Raw genomic sequence first — 13,189 nt, 5'->3', positions numbered from 1 at the left:
AGTAGCCAAAGAAAGTTCCATCTGTGTCCCAGGAAAGCCACCTCAGAAAGCCCCTACACAGCTACCTCAGTCAATGGCTTGCAAGCGGCAGTCTTTTCTCTCTCCTTTGGGAGAACGTGTGGCCACAGCAGGCATTTTCATGTGCGTGTGCACCCTTTTTCTAAGGGCCCCAGTCCCCCTTCCAATATAAGTATGAAGAGGCCGTGAAGACTTCTGACTTAATCTGTGGTCTTCCCAAGCCATCTAGACAGTTTGTAGTCTGCAGAGATTCACAGTGCTTGGAATAGAACGTAAGAGGATGGACACATGCATTCCAGATATCTGCCATTAAAGTCCTTATTTTTCTTACTTTGGATTAGTAAAGAGGGGGTGAAAACTCCTGGGGGACTCTAATACACAGTGAAGCTTTTGTTCCTCCCGCACCAAACGTGGTGCGATAGAGTACCCCGTGTTTGGCCCCCAAATGCTTTGACCGATTCCCTGAATGGCATCCGATCTTGGCTGGGTTTGCTAGACCTTCTCACTGGTTCTTTTCTTCTTTTTTGGCCTCATTTAGTCTCTGTCACTTAATTTCTTTGAACAAGTCCTTTCCTCTTCCCCCGGCCCTCAGTTTCTTCTTCTGTCAAACAAGAGCTAAACTAAGTGACCTTTGAGGTCCATTCTTCCAAACAAACAAAAATCCCATTGGATACAGGATATTCAAGCTGCCCAAAATTGGGGACAGCCCGCCTCTCCCGTGGCAGTGACTTCTCATGCTTTAATGATACCTTTTGTAATATTTCTTTGATTACCAAGCACAAGAGGGATCTTTGGAACTTGCCTGACTTTTATGTTCTTCCATTTGTAACCTTCGTTCTCCCAGGTCAACAAAGTAGAGTAGCTTGATCGGCAACCATTTTCTGTCTACTTCAGATAGTTTTACATTTTTCTGGAAACTCTTTATAATATAAAGAGGACATGGTTTGGGATACATAGTGCTTTTTTCTTTTTGCATACTTGTAGTGATAGATGTCTCATCCCCTTTCAGTGCAGCACATTCTACTTTAGGAAAGCCCATAAAGATGGGGGGGGGTTCCTTTTATTCTTAGGTTTGGTCTAAATTTGCTTTTGGTTCACCCATTGTTCCCAGTCCCATCTGTGGGATGAAACAAAACAAATCTCTCTTCTTCCTCCATACGATCATCCGTCACATATTTGAGGAGAGTCATGTGGGGGACTCTTCAGTCTCCTCTAGTCTAACCTAAGCATTCCCACTTCCCCCAGTCAGTCATTGTATGGCATGACTTCAGATGTCACCTTCCCCTGGCTTCGATCCTATTTGCTGATGCCTTTCATAAAATATCCTGCTCAAAATCAAAGACGATATTCTGGCAGCAACTTGACCAGAATAGAGTACAGCAGGCCTCTCGGTTTCCAAATTTTGGATGTTGGATACTCAGTACAGCTCAGGTGGAGCTAGATTTTTGGAAGAACAGTTGGCATCACTGACTCGTTCTGAGCTCGTTTGACACTAAGACCCCCAGATCTTTTTTATTTGACCTCTTGCCAAACTCTCTCTTTCATATCCTGTTATTGTGCATTCGCTGCTTCTGGTTGATTTTTTTTTTAATTTAACCACATTCTTAATGGTTAGAAAAACTATAAACCCAAAAGAGAATTTAAATTTTTCCATGGCATGCCTTCTGAGCAACAGTATTACTGGTGGCAAACAAAGATTTTCATCCCTCTCAAGTAGCAGAACTCAGTAATCACTCGCCATTGCATATTTTTCACAAAAGTTGGGGCTGCGGTTCCTTTAAGACTGAAAATCTACAGCGTCGAGCTCTAAATCAGGCATACAGGATTGCTGAAGTCTTGAGGAGAGCTTGCTTTTTATAAGGCTGCAACAAACTAGGGCATGAAAAGAAGTCGCCCCCCCTCTCCAGCCACAAGAAGAGCTTTCCAAGCATTCCCCAGGAGACATCCTTGCCACTGACTAGCTAAGCACAGTAGCCATCAATGGGGTTCTGGATCATAGCCAGCTGGCCAGTGTTGAAGTGATACACTTTGTAACCAGATTTCGCCGGAATAATGGTTGCCTGAGCAAATGACTTTATTTAAAAGTTTAAAAGTGAAAGGGGATGGGAGGAGCCCAGTGCTGCCTGTTCCCATTTTCTGCCCATCTTGAAGTGTTTACAGCTCTCTGAACAATGCATCCCAGGGCTCAGTTATTTTTGCAAATGGCATCCGAACTCTGTGGTCCTTTTCTTCCATACTGACCGGTTCTTATTTTGTGCTTCAGACTCCACTTGCGAGATATGAACCAATAGGTTGAGCCTGGAAAGACCATTATTTATCTCTTTTTAAAAACCATCAGTGACTCAGTTCTCCTGCAATCCGAATAATTGGTCAGAAACCATTTCCTTGTTAATTGCACATAAAAAAGCTCTCAAGTCCAATGTGAAGTTGAGACAGGTATTGGGTATTTGCTTATGGATGGGATTCTTAAGAGTTTTCCTCTGTACCTTACACTAAGTGGATATATGTCTGTGTCACTTTTGTTTTTAGTTCTTCATGTCCTACGGAGACAAGGAACGCTATGAGAATGAAGAACGGCCTGAAGTTCAGAAGCAGATGCTCCTTGACATAGCCAAGAAGTTGCCGGTGTACACCAGGACTGGGAATGGAGGTAGGCTTGAGGGAGGATGGAGGAGAGATTTAGAAGGGGGAAGATGAAATAAGAGTGGGTTCAGAAACATATACGGGCTAAACCAGAAGGCCATGCAGCTCCTTTCCCCAGGATTCTCCAGCAAAGCCACCCTGGTGTCCTTTCCATTGGTTTCTGGTATTCCTCATCTGCCCCAGAGCCAGTATAGCTGGGATCCTCTCGTATCCAGATGATCCCACTGTCAATATACACAACAAGGGTATATTAGTTTGGGGGACAAAAAGAGGAGTCTTGTTCGACCCACATCGTGTTGGCTTTTGTGATGGCCGTGTTGTTTTCAGAACGGGCCACTTTGCATATTCCAGTTAGTTGAGGAAAAAAGTCTCTAGAGCCACACGGCCACGTCTTCACACAACTAGCGGTCTGCCATGTATCGAGTTCAAGTGAAGAGCAGATGAAAATATGTATGTTTTCTCTTAGCGTCTCCTCTAGCTCATCTCGACTACATACAGTGCTTCCAAGACTTCAGACTCCCTTTGGAATTTACACTTCTTCAGTCCAGTAAAAATATAGTCAGAATTTTGAAAAACTCAACCATAAGAACTGAATTCATAATGATAGGATAAGAGACTCATAGTTAAGCAATAGGTCAAGTAGAAAAAAATCTAGGGATTTACTGTATGTTTATGGTTTGGACCACATATCATAATGCCTCATTTCATCGTTATGTGTGCTTCTTTCTACCAATGCAGATTGCGATCCATGGATTGAACAGGCACACTTCATGAGTTGCTCTGGTCAAAATATTCACTCCCACCTGGTTCAACCCTATTGTGAGAAGGCCCTTTGAGCTAAGTCAGGTTACGCTATCACTGGGCCAGGCCTTTTTAGCCTAGAAGGCCCTTCTAGAACCTGTGCCCCAGTGGCCTGACTCCCAAGACTCTTGGGTCAGCACAGTAAGGGCTTTAGTAGCGGCCTATCCTTCCCATCCTGTAAAATCCTAGGACCCAAGATCTAGAGCTGGGTCCTCACAGGGCTTGAAATCCCACCTCTTCATTTCACAGAAGGAAAACTGAGGACCCAGCCAAGGTTGTGACTTATGCACAGTCATATGGGGAATATGTGTCATGTTTAGGATTTGAATGTAGATCCTGAACACCAAAACGCAGTTTTGTTTCCTCGCTGCCGTGGTTCATCCTTACCGTCTGTCATTAGCACAATAAGACCTGTGCTATTCTTTTATAGTCGCTCTACAGCACAGTTTCTGATCTTTATGAGTAAATGAGCCTCTAGGAGGTCCAGAAGTAAATATTTATCTTTACTTTTATAATGAAGAAACTGGAGTAAAAGAAGTCTAAATATATTGCCCTAGGCTGGTGAAGGCACCGGTAGCAGGGCTTGGTTTTTTGATAGACTGTATTGATATCTTTTGGTTTTATATCATCTAGATTTCCCCCTGTGTCCATCCCTTCCCCAGCCTAGAGAGCCCCACCATGCAACAGAAATTTTAAAAATATGTAACAAAATCAGTGGCCACATTGAACAAGTCCATCATCCTCTGCAGCGTTCCCCACTTGGCTTCTCTTTCCTCAACTGCCCCCAGGAGCTTCTCGGAGATCTTCTTTAGAGCCAAGCTTGTTCTTTATAGTGTCGTCACAGTCCATTTCAATCAATCGGTGGCTGCTGTCCTGTCTGTGTTGACACAGTCATCATTTATATTGTTTTCCTGACTGCTTATGGCACTTTGCATCAGTTTATATAATTCTTCCCATTCTCCTCTGGGTTCATCATGTTTTCATTTCTCACAATGAACATAGTCTCTTACATTCACGTCCCACAAGTTATTTCACCATTTCCCAATTAATGGGCCTTTCTGGTTGGTGCCACAAGAGTGATCCTGGGAATCTTTTGGTGTATTGGGACCTTTCTTTTTTTTGCAATGACCTCCTTGGTGGTATGTGCCCAGCAGCAGAATCTCTGGGTCAAAGGATGCAGCAGAGATTGTTTTAAACCAATAGGGTTCTATATTCGATTGCTTGCTGTCTGGAGGAGGAGAGAGGTAAGGAGGAAAAAAAATTGGGACTTCAAAATTGTACAGAAGTGAATGTTACAAATTATCTTTACACATAATTGGAAAACTAAGATATTAAATTTTTTAAAAATAAAAAAAATTAACCAAAAGGGTTCTTGGCTCTAAGCCTTGTGCTCATCTGGCTGCTTGCCTGGTGAAAGTCTTCATGGACTTTTCCACACGTGAGCGTGCTGTGCACAGACTTGCACACATATGTTCACACTCACCACGTTATACTCATCTGCTGTGCTTTCGATTTGCTAACTTGCAACAATCAGCCACTTGACTGAAACATGTTTAAAGCGATTGTCTGTTCTATCTAGGTAATGGGACATGTGTCCCTGGAAGCGAGCCTTGACCCTTGCTAACCACTCATATTTCTTATAGCTGTCCGATTCTGCGACCGGTGCCATCTGATCAAGCCTGATCGCTGCCACCACTGCTCTGTCTGTTCCATGTGAGTGACGAGAATAAGAATATTTCCCGAGTGCTAAGCTTGCCCATTGCTACTTGCCTAGACAACAAGAAAACCGGTCTTTAGGTGTGACCGTACCGGGGCATCTCCTTGAATCAGTGATGTCCCAAGCTAATGATGCCCTCGTGAAAATGATGCTCTAGAGCAGGGGTTCTTAACCTTTGATAACTATAATGCAAGGTAATTGATTTGTAATCCTATGGAGTTTTTTATATTATTTTATGCCTTTAAAAATGATTCTTGGAAGGGGGCCATAGGCTTCCCAGATGACAGAGGAGTCTTAACGAAGGTTAAAAATCTCTGCTTTTAGACAGAAAAGAGAAACAACTCCACTGGGATGAGGAGGGAAGGGGGTGTGGGGGATGGGGGCGGGGTGGACCAAAGAGGAAATAGAATTCTAGGTACTTGTCCTTTCAAGTCCTTGTTTGCCCAGCGTGAGGTACTTTGCCCATATTCTCTTCACCTGGGATCATCCCAGGCTGTCTGTGCCATTTACTTGGAAAGGAGAGGTATGGCTAGTGTGAGGGTTAAGGGCAGGGAGAATGACAGAAAAGGATGGAGCAGCAAGGAGACAGAGGGTACAGGAGACATAGTGAGATGGAAGGGAGAAAAGTGCCTTGGGCCTTAACTCTCTCATTGGCCCTTTGAAGCCTCCAGCCTCTTCAAAAGGATCTTTCAAGGCCAGTTATTTGGTGTCAGCCTGATCTCGTGGCATGAGCAGTCGTGTCCTTGAAGGAGCCAAGGATGCACTGCCAGGGATCGTAAGGGGTTTATAACCCCTCTGTGGTCATGATATTAATAATATGTCAACATGTCAGGGAGCCTTGGCTTTGTCAGTGTGGGAAATTTCCTCTTTAGCAGCTCCTTCCACTGACACAGATGTGCCTGTGACCCAGTAGAGAAGTCTGAGGGAATTGCCAAAAGCGCATCGAGGTGACGTGCCTTACCCGCCATCTCTCACGCAGTCATCTAGTATTAGAGTCAAAAATCGAACCAAGATTTTCCTAACTCCAACCCGGGCATTCGCTCCATTTTCTAGTCGTGATGTTCGTAAGGGAGTGTTTCCTTATTAGCATCTTCTTACTCTAGCCTATCGGTTTTTGTCTTTTGTAGGTGTGTCTTGAAAATGGACCATCACTGCCCTTGGTACGCCCTCCCGATCGACTTCTTAGTCTGAAGGCTCGACGTTGCTTACATGTCTACCGAGTCCAGGGGAGAAGGAATAGCTGTAGTTGTACCCGTGTGTTCCCAAGGCCATAGAGCAGATACATTCCTTCCCGTTCACTACCTTTAACAAGTAGCGATGCAGTTAACACGCGTCCGATTTTCTTCCACATTTTAAGGGCATTTGTAGGGTCCCCGATGGGTGGAATCCTCTGGCTCAATATTGCTCGTTTCAGCCGCCCCCTTCCCAATCTGGTCTGGCAGACCTGGGGGGATCAGACTGGATTATCTCACTGTGAGCGACAACATTCCCCCTGCTTCCTAGCTCTGCACAGCTGCCTAAGCCACAGTAGATTCCCAACAGCAGATTCATTTGGGTGTGTACGGAACTAGCCCAGGACTGGTAGGCAGGGCATAGACTTCTGGGGCTGCAGACGGAGACAGAGATCAGGATGAAGCTTCAACTTGGTTTCTTCCGGGCAGTTCTATGGAGGACTCTCCCACGTGGCCCATAAGAGAGAGGCAGGGGAGACCCGCTTCCCTCATTTCATCCGTCTCCGTATACCTGTGCTCTCGATGTGCTCCGACTCGCAATTCATTTGTGTTTGGGTTTTTTTTAGGGTGAACAACTGCATCGGATTCTCCAACTACAAATTCTTCCTTCAGTTCTTGGCCTACTCTGTCCTGTATTGCCTCTACATCGCCACGACTGTTTTCCAGTATTTCATCAAATATTGGGTGGTAAGTTCAAGAATCCTGAAGGGTTCATTCTCTCATTTACCGGCACCCTCACTCATCCCTGTCTCGGAAAAGTTTCCATGTACCTACCTTGCTCTGTGGTTTATAAATACTTTATATCGAAGGGAAATGGGTTTATACGGAAAGGTGGGAGATTAAATAAATAGAGGCTAGGGACTGTAGCTGGGATTTCATTGGTTAATTCGAAGTGCCATGTGTGTAGATTCCCTCCATCAATGCAAGCCATCACCTTTTGCTCAACTTAGAATCTGAAAGAGTGGCCTAGAACGCTGAGAGGTTGTTTACACAACTTAGATGAACAGATGCAAAGTGCGGCGAGAAGAACCAGGAGATCACTGTGCGCAGGAACGGCCGCGCTGGACGGCGATGGAGCGTGAAAGACTTGGCTAGTCTGATCGAGACAGTGATCCAGGACAATTCGGGAAAAAACCCATGATGAAAGACATTAACCCCCTCAAGAGAGATCTGATTAACTCTGAGCACAGATCAGAGCAGATGTCGTTCACTTTCTTTGTTCCTTGTTTATTATTGTTATTGTCATCGCGCCATAACTGATATAGAGATGTGTTGTGTGTGACTCACGTGTATCACTGTTGTCATCTCGCTTACCTTCTCAATGTACAGGAAAGGGGAGACGGGAAGGGGGAAAATTTGGACCGCCACAGATTTTTTAATGAATGTTAAAAGAGAGGACTTATCTATTCCAAGTCACATGAGCAGTGTATTATCAAAGGCAGAATGGGAACGCATGTCCCTGGCCTGGAGACCAGTCCTCTGGCCACTTTCATCATGTCCTCTTTCACTAAGGCCTTTGGGAGCTTACCACTGGTACGGCTTTTAAGGACTTGACCTTCCAGGACCTGATATGTATATCTCTTACCAAGACCACTCCTACACAGGAGAGAATGTGGGGAAAAAAGTGAAACTTGCTTCTGCAGTCAAGCTTCCTTTGGAAAGGACTGCCCGCCATCTCCCAGGCCTCCTCTCCTTTTGCCAGAGTTGCCACATTCCCAGTTGGCGTGACTACATCTGAAATCCCTAGAGCTGAGGAACTAAAGTTGAGAGCCTATGTATGCAGCCAGAACTGGGCGCGGGGTCGAGAGGCCTGGCGTCTTGCTCCTTCTGCCAGGATACTACTTTCTTTCTCTATAAAGTGAGGCCTGCCAAGCTTCCCCGCCTCACCGTGACGTTGCAAAAATCAAATGTGGGAATGTACGAGGTGGCACTTTCCAGCATTAGAATGTGTTCGACAAACATGATCTTGGCCCCGTTCCCCAGAGCACGCCTACATCCTTTTGTGTCCTCACCTTTTACTTGAGTAAACAGGGCATGATGGCGGTGGAATTAGAATGGGGAGGGGCAAGAGCCCCAAACGAGGAACTGGGAGAGGTGCACGCTAGTTGTGTGACCGTGAATAAAACACTCACTTTGTTGCCATGAGCCTCAGTTTCCTAATCTGTAAAATGAAGACATTAGTCTTCTCTGGTTATGTCATGGAAAGTTCTCTTTCAACTTGAAAGTACCGATTAATGTGAGTTTTTGTCATTAACTGTCACGGTCATGGAGAAACAGTAGTAGAAATGGCTCTGCCTCTATGACCTTCATGAGAGGGCAAGTCGGTTGCCTTCTCTAAGCCTCAGTTTCCCTATCTGTAAAATGAGGTCATTGTACTAGATTAAGGGTTGGCAGACAACAGCTGATAGGCCAAATCCACCCCGCTGCCTGCTTTCCTATGGCCAGCAAGCCGAAAATGTTTCTTTCGTTTTAAAATAAAGTGCCACACAAAAATGGGCAGAGGATCTGACTTGCAGGCCATAGTTTGCTGACCCCTGGACCAGATGGCCTTCCAGTGCCATGATCCTCCAAGTTTACCTTTACAGGTCACTTTAGTGCTCACAGAGTACTTTCCTTGCCATGATCCTGTGAGGTAGGCGGTACAAATATTTTCACCCCCATTTTACAGAGAGAGAAATCAAGGCCTGAAGAAGGACATGAATTATCCACAGTCACCATAGCCCAGGAAGTTGTTGAGCCAAGCCGCAAAGGCAGATCTGTGGAGCCCACCCTGTACTATGGAAACTCTGAAGAAACGCCTCCATCTGGATTCCTGGGACAACAGTGTCGTCAGCTCCTTGTCCAGAAGATGCCCGCAGAGCCCAGAAGTGCAGCCAGGGCTGCCGGGTGGTAAATGCTCTTGGGAGATTTTTCTTTTCAGGGCCAAGAGTCTTCATTTGTGACAAGGATCTCAATCCCCTGCTCCAGTAGGAAGGATTCAGTGAATCAGCCTGTGGACAGACTGTGACTCTGAATCAGGCAGAGAACAAAGGAACCAGGGCTTGGACTGCTGATGATACTTAAATTATTGGTTAGAAAATGGGAGGGAGAGCCAGTACTCTATGCGCCTCCGGATCTGGCGTTCCCAAGGCAAACGTCAGACCTCGGCTCCTGAATCAGGTCAAGAATCCAGTGGGTCCCAAGGGTTCAGGAAGCAGGGAGAGAAAGAAAACCCCTTTTCCCTCTTTTCTCTTCCCCTTCCTTCTCCCCTTTCTGTCCCATCTCTTCCTCTCCCCACTTTGTGTTCTATCTCCCCTCTCTGTTCCCCTTCCTCTTTCCCTTCTTTCTCTCCTTTTGTCACTAGTCTTTCCTATATTTTCTCTCCCCCTTCTATCTCTTTTTTTCTCCTATCTTTCTCAACCCTCCCTCTGTTTCTCCTCTCTCTTCTTTCCTCTTTCATACCCCCACCCCCTTTTCCCTCTCTTCTCTTCCCCTTCCTCTCCCATCTCTTTCTCTCCCCACTTTGCCTTCTATCTCCCCTCTCTGTCCCCCCCCTTCCACTTCTTGCTCTTCTTTAGTCACTGGTCTTTCCTATATCTTCTCTCCCCCTTCTATCTTGTTTCTCTCCTGCCTGTCTCCGACCTCCCTCTATCTTTACTTCTCTATTTTGTCTTTCCTATCTTTCATACCCCCTCTCTTCTGTGCCCCTTCCTGTCCCATCTCTTTCCCTCCAAATGCACCTCTCCAGCTCTAAATGTACCTGAAACGAGAAGCTTCAGTTCACCCAGACAAATGGTAGGGAAGCCGGCCGGAAGGCACTTTGCATGAGGCCACTGAATCTAATGACCATTTTGAAGCTCCTAAAAACCACTTTTATTTTAGTACTTAATTTATCAGTCTCTTAGAAGATAAAGGAAGAAGAAAAAAACCCTAGAAATGTGCAAGGCTCTTAGGGCCAGCGCCTGCTCTTGCAGTTTTCAGGTTGTGTCAGCACCGCTCTGGGCCAGGAGGATTCCACACTCTAGTTCAGAACCCCTACGGGAGTTGGATGATCCACTTCCTGTCAAGGGCTTTACCTGCCATTGAACTGTCATCACTCTAGAATGAAGAGCTTGCAGAGCTGGAACATTAGGTCTTTTCCCCTTAAAGAGATCTGCTGTGTGAGTCTGGGCAAGTCACTTAAACTCCCCGGGCCTCAGGTGGCCCATTTGTAAAAGGAGCCAGTGGTACTCATGCATCCTTCCAACTCTAAATGTCAGATCTCTTGAACAGATCATTTCAGAGGCAGGACTTCCTCTTTGCTGTGCATGAAGGCCCGTTGACTGGTTAAGTTCTGGACAAGACTTGATCATCGTTGGTGCCTTAAAGGAGGACACAGCAAGCCAGGGACTTTGGTAAACCTCTACCAGAAAAGCCCCAGGTCTTTGAACCGGTCTAACTCCATCACTTCTCTGGCCTCGCCCACTTTGTGCAATCAGCACACCACGTTGTGACTGGCAAATAGATTTTTATTGTCCATATCATTCCTGAAATCAAGACCCATCTTACCATTTCTAGGTTGAAAACAGTGACAGTCAGAATGTCACATAGATGGCAGGGATGGAGCGAAGAAGGGAGAGGGAAAAGCATTAGAAGAAAAGAGAGGTTCGGGCCTGCCCCACTTCCTCCAGTCAGGACTCGTACTTCTTCGATGGCTACGGCACAGAGTCGCCACAGCTGAAAGATTCCTCATCTGCAGCAAAGCCTCAAGGAACTTAAGCCCGGGCCACTTTAAGATGACGACCATGGCGTCCGGTGCCGGCTGGCACTCAGTGTCTTACTGGCTTAGTGGAATCCATTCGAACCCGACTTCTGCTCCTGAGCTTTCAAACGGTCATTTCCTCTGATGTTGGAGGAAGACTTGAGTGAAAGAAAAAAAGGAGCCTGCCTTCTCAATGTTTCATACATAGGAGGATATTATAAGTCAAGTGTAATTCTCTAGACACTGATGCCTACTATTTGCAAGAACCTGCCTCAGCAAACCTTATGCAAAAGGTGACTGGGGATGACGAAGCAGAGGTGATGGGAGATGCCATTGCTACATTAAGAGAAATGCCAATGGGGGCTACACACGTGCCAAGGCCTGGAATGAACGACCCACTCTGGGGGGCACAGAGTGCAGGAGGGGCAAGGATGTGACATCCAGAATGTGTTTTACTTGACATTTGTCCTGAGGGTTTGGTGGTCTTTTTTTCAATGGTGAAAGGTAGAAGGAAAAGAAAATACATGTTTATTCCTTGAAAAATAGGAAAAAAATAAGTTGGGGCCAAATGATACAAGACTTTCAATAAGCATGGTCAGATTTGCACTTTAGGAATATATTTATTTAACAGCTACAAAGATGAACTGATGAAGACAAAAGCTTCAGGTAAGGAAATCAACTGAAAGGGCCTTGTGACCAATAGCTGAGGCAAGAGGGTCTTCAATTAGAACATCAGAGTTCTATTTGGACACACACAGTAGGCAGGAAGTAATTAGAGACTGAAGGTCAGCAAGAGGATTGAGATTTGAAGAGGTGGGAGCCATTGAACCCAGAAAGGGAGGGAGAGAGAGGAGAGAGAAAGACAGGATGTGGGGACAGAAAGTAGACAGGAAATAGGGGAAACAGAAAGGGAAGGAGGGTTAGTCAAATAGATAAAAGAGAGGGGAAAGAGAAAAAAAGACAAAGGAGATAAGAAACTATGTGGAGGTAGACAAGGGAGCAAGAGATAGAAGGGGAGAAAAGAGAGAGGAAGGAGGGAAAAAGTAACAGAGGAGTGAAATAGGAGATTCAGTGAGAATCAAAGAGAGAAAAAAAACAGAGAAAGACATGAGAAAGGGGAAAGGAAGAGAGAAAGAGGTTAGGGATATGAAAGGGAGGAAAGACAAAACAGAGAATGAGATATAGAAAAAGGTGAGAGAAAGATTGTGGGAAAAGAGATACAGGAAAGACTAGTGGCTAAAGAAGAGCAGGAAGGGAAAGAGAGTGCTAGCTTCCTATCCATTTGGGGGAAATAATACAAGCAGGTATCACTGATAACAAAATTCAAATCATTGCTTATGTCAAGATAGAAAGCAAGGTCTGTGGGATTTGCCGAGAAGGGATCCCCAATGACAGGGATGAAGAAGATGTATAGGAGAGACTCGGTGAGAGATTTCCTGCCAAGCTGACATTGAACCATTTAAGACTGATAGAGCTATGGTTTCTTCCTCCCAGCCCCTTCACACAGAGGCTGGGAACTCCTTGGTCACAGGGATTTGACGCTCTGCAGAAAGATCTGGGGGGAGGATGATAGCACGAGCAAGTCCTGAGAAGAACGAAGCTGATCCTCAGCCGTTTCATCTTTTTCTTCTTCCTTGTGTGTTTTGGTCACAGGGTGATCTTCCGAATACGCGCTCCAAGTTCCACGTCCTCTTCCTCCTTTTTGTGGCTTGCATGTTTTTCGTCAGCCTGATGATTCTCTTTGGGTACCATTGCTGGCTTCTGAGCAGAAACAAAACGACCTTGGGTAAGTGTGGCCGCTGGGGGAACGACCACCCTCCCCTCTGTCTAAAACTTGGGACCACTGGCATACTCTAACGATCTAGGGGAACTACTCCCCAGGTTAGAGTATGCCAGTGGTCTACTGAACTTTCCAAGGAACCCAAGATAACGGTGCCATGTCATCACTCCACTTTGCCGCTCAGGCAGACTGAGTGAGTGAAATCCATTAGAGAAAACCTGCTCACAAATGGCCCCGACTCGAAAGGTTGCCGTTTATAGCTCATATAGGGTATCGGC

At 45.7% G+C, this 13,189-nt stretch overlaps 1 protein-coding gene across 3 annotated transcripts in view; it reads left to right on the top strand.

The window, feature by feature from the left end:
* ZDHHC15 (zinc finger DHHC-type palmitoyltransferase 15) overlaps window positions 1-13,189 on the top strand; it is a 67,562-nt gene that overhangs the window by 26,262 nt on the left and 28,111 nt on the right. For all 3 annotated transcript variants that reach the window (XM_031944692.1, XM_031944691.1, XM_031944690.1), the window contains exons 4-8: window positions 2,548-2,668; window positions 5,106-5,175; window positions 6,307-6,339; window positions 6,978-7,098; window positions 12,785-12,917. In XM_031944692.1, the coding sequence (XP_031800552.1) occupies window positions 2,548-2,668; window positions 5,106-5,175; window positions 6,307-6,339; window positions 6,978-7,098; window positions 12,785-12,917 (478 nt within the window). The remainder of the gene's footprint in view (window positions 1-2,547; window positions 2,669-5,105; window positions 5,176-6,306; window positions 6,340-6,977; window positions 7,099-12,784; window positions 12,918-13,189) is intronic.

The sequence above is a fragment of the Sarcophilus harrisii genome, chromosome X (assembly GCF_902635505.1).
Source record: "Sarcophilus harrisii chromosome X, mSarHar1.11, whole genome shotgun sequence".
NCBI classification, from domain to species: domain Eukaryota; kingdom Metazoa; phylum Chordata; class Mammalia; order Dasyuromorphia; family Dasyuridae; genus Sarcophilus; species Sarcophilus harrisii.
Note: the sequence above shows the minus strand (reverse complement) of the source record. Positions and strands in the feature narration are given on the sequence as shown.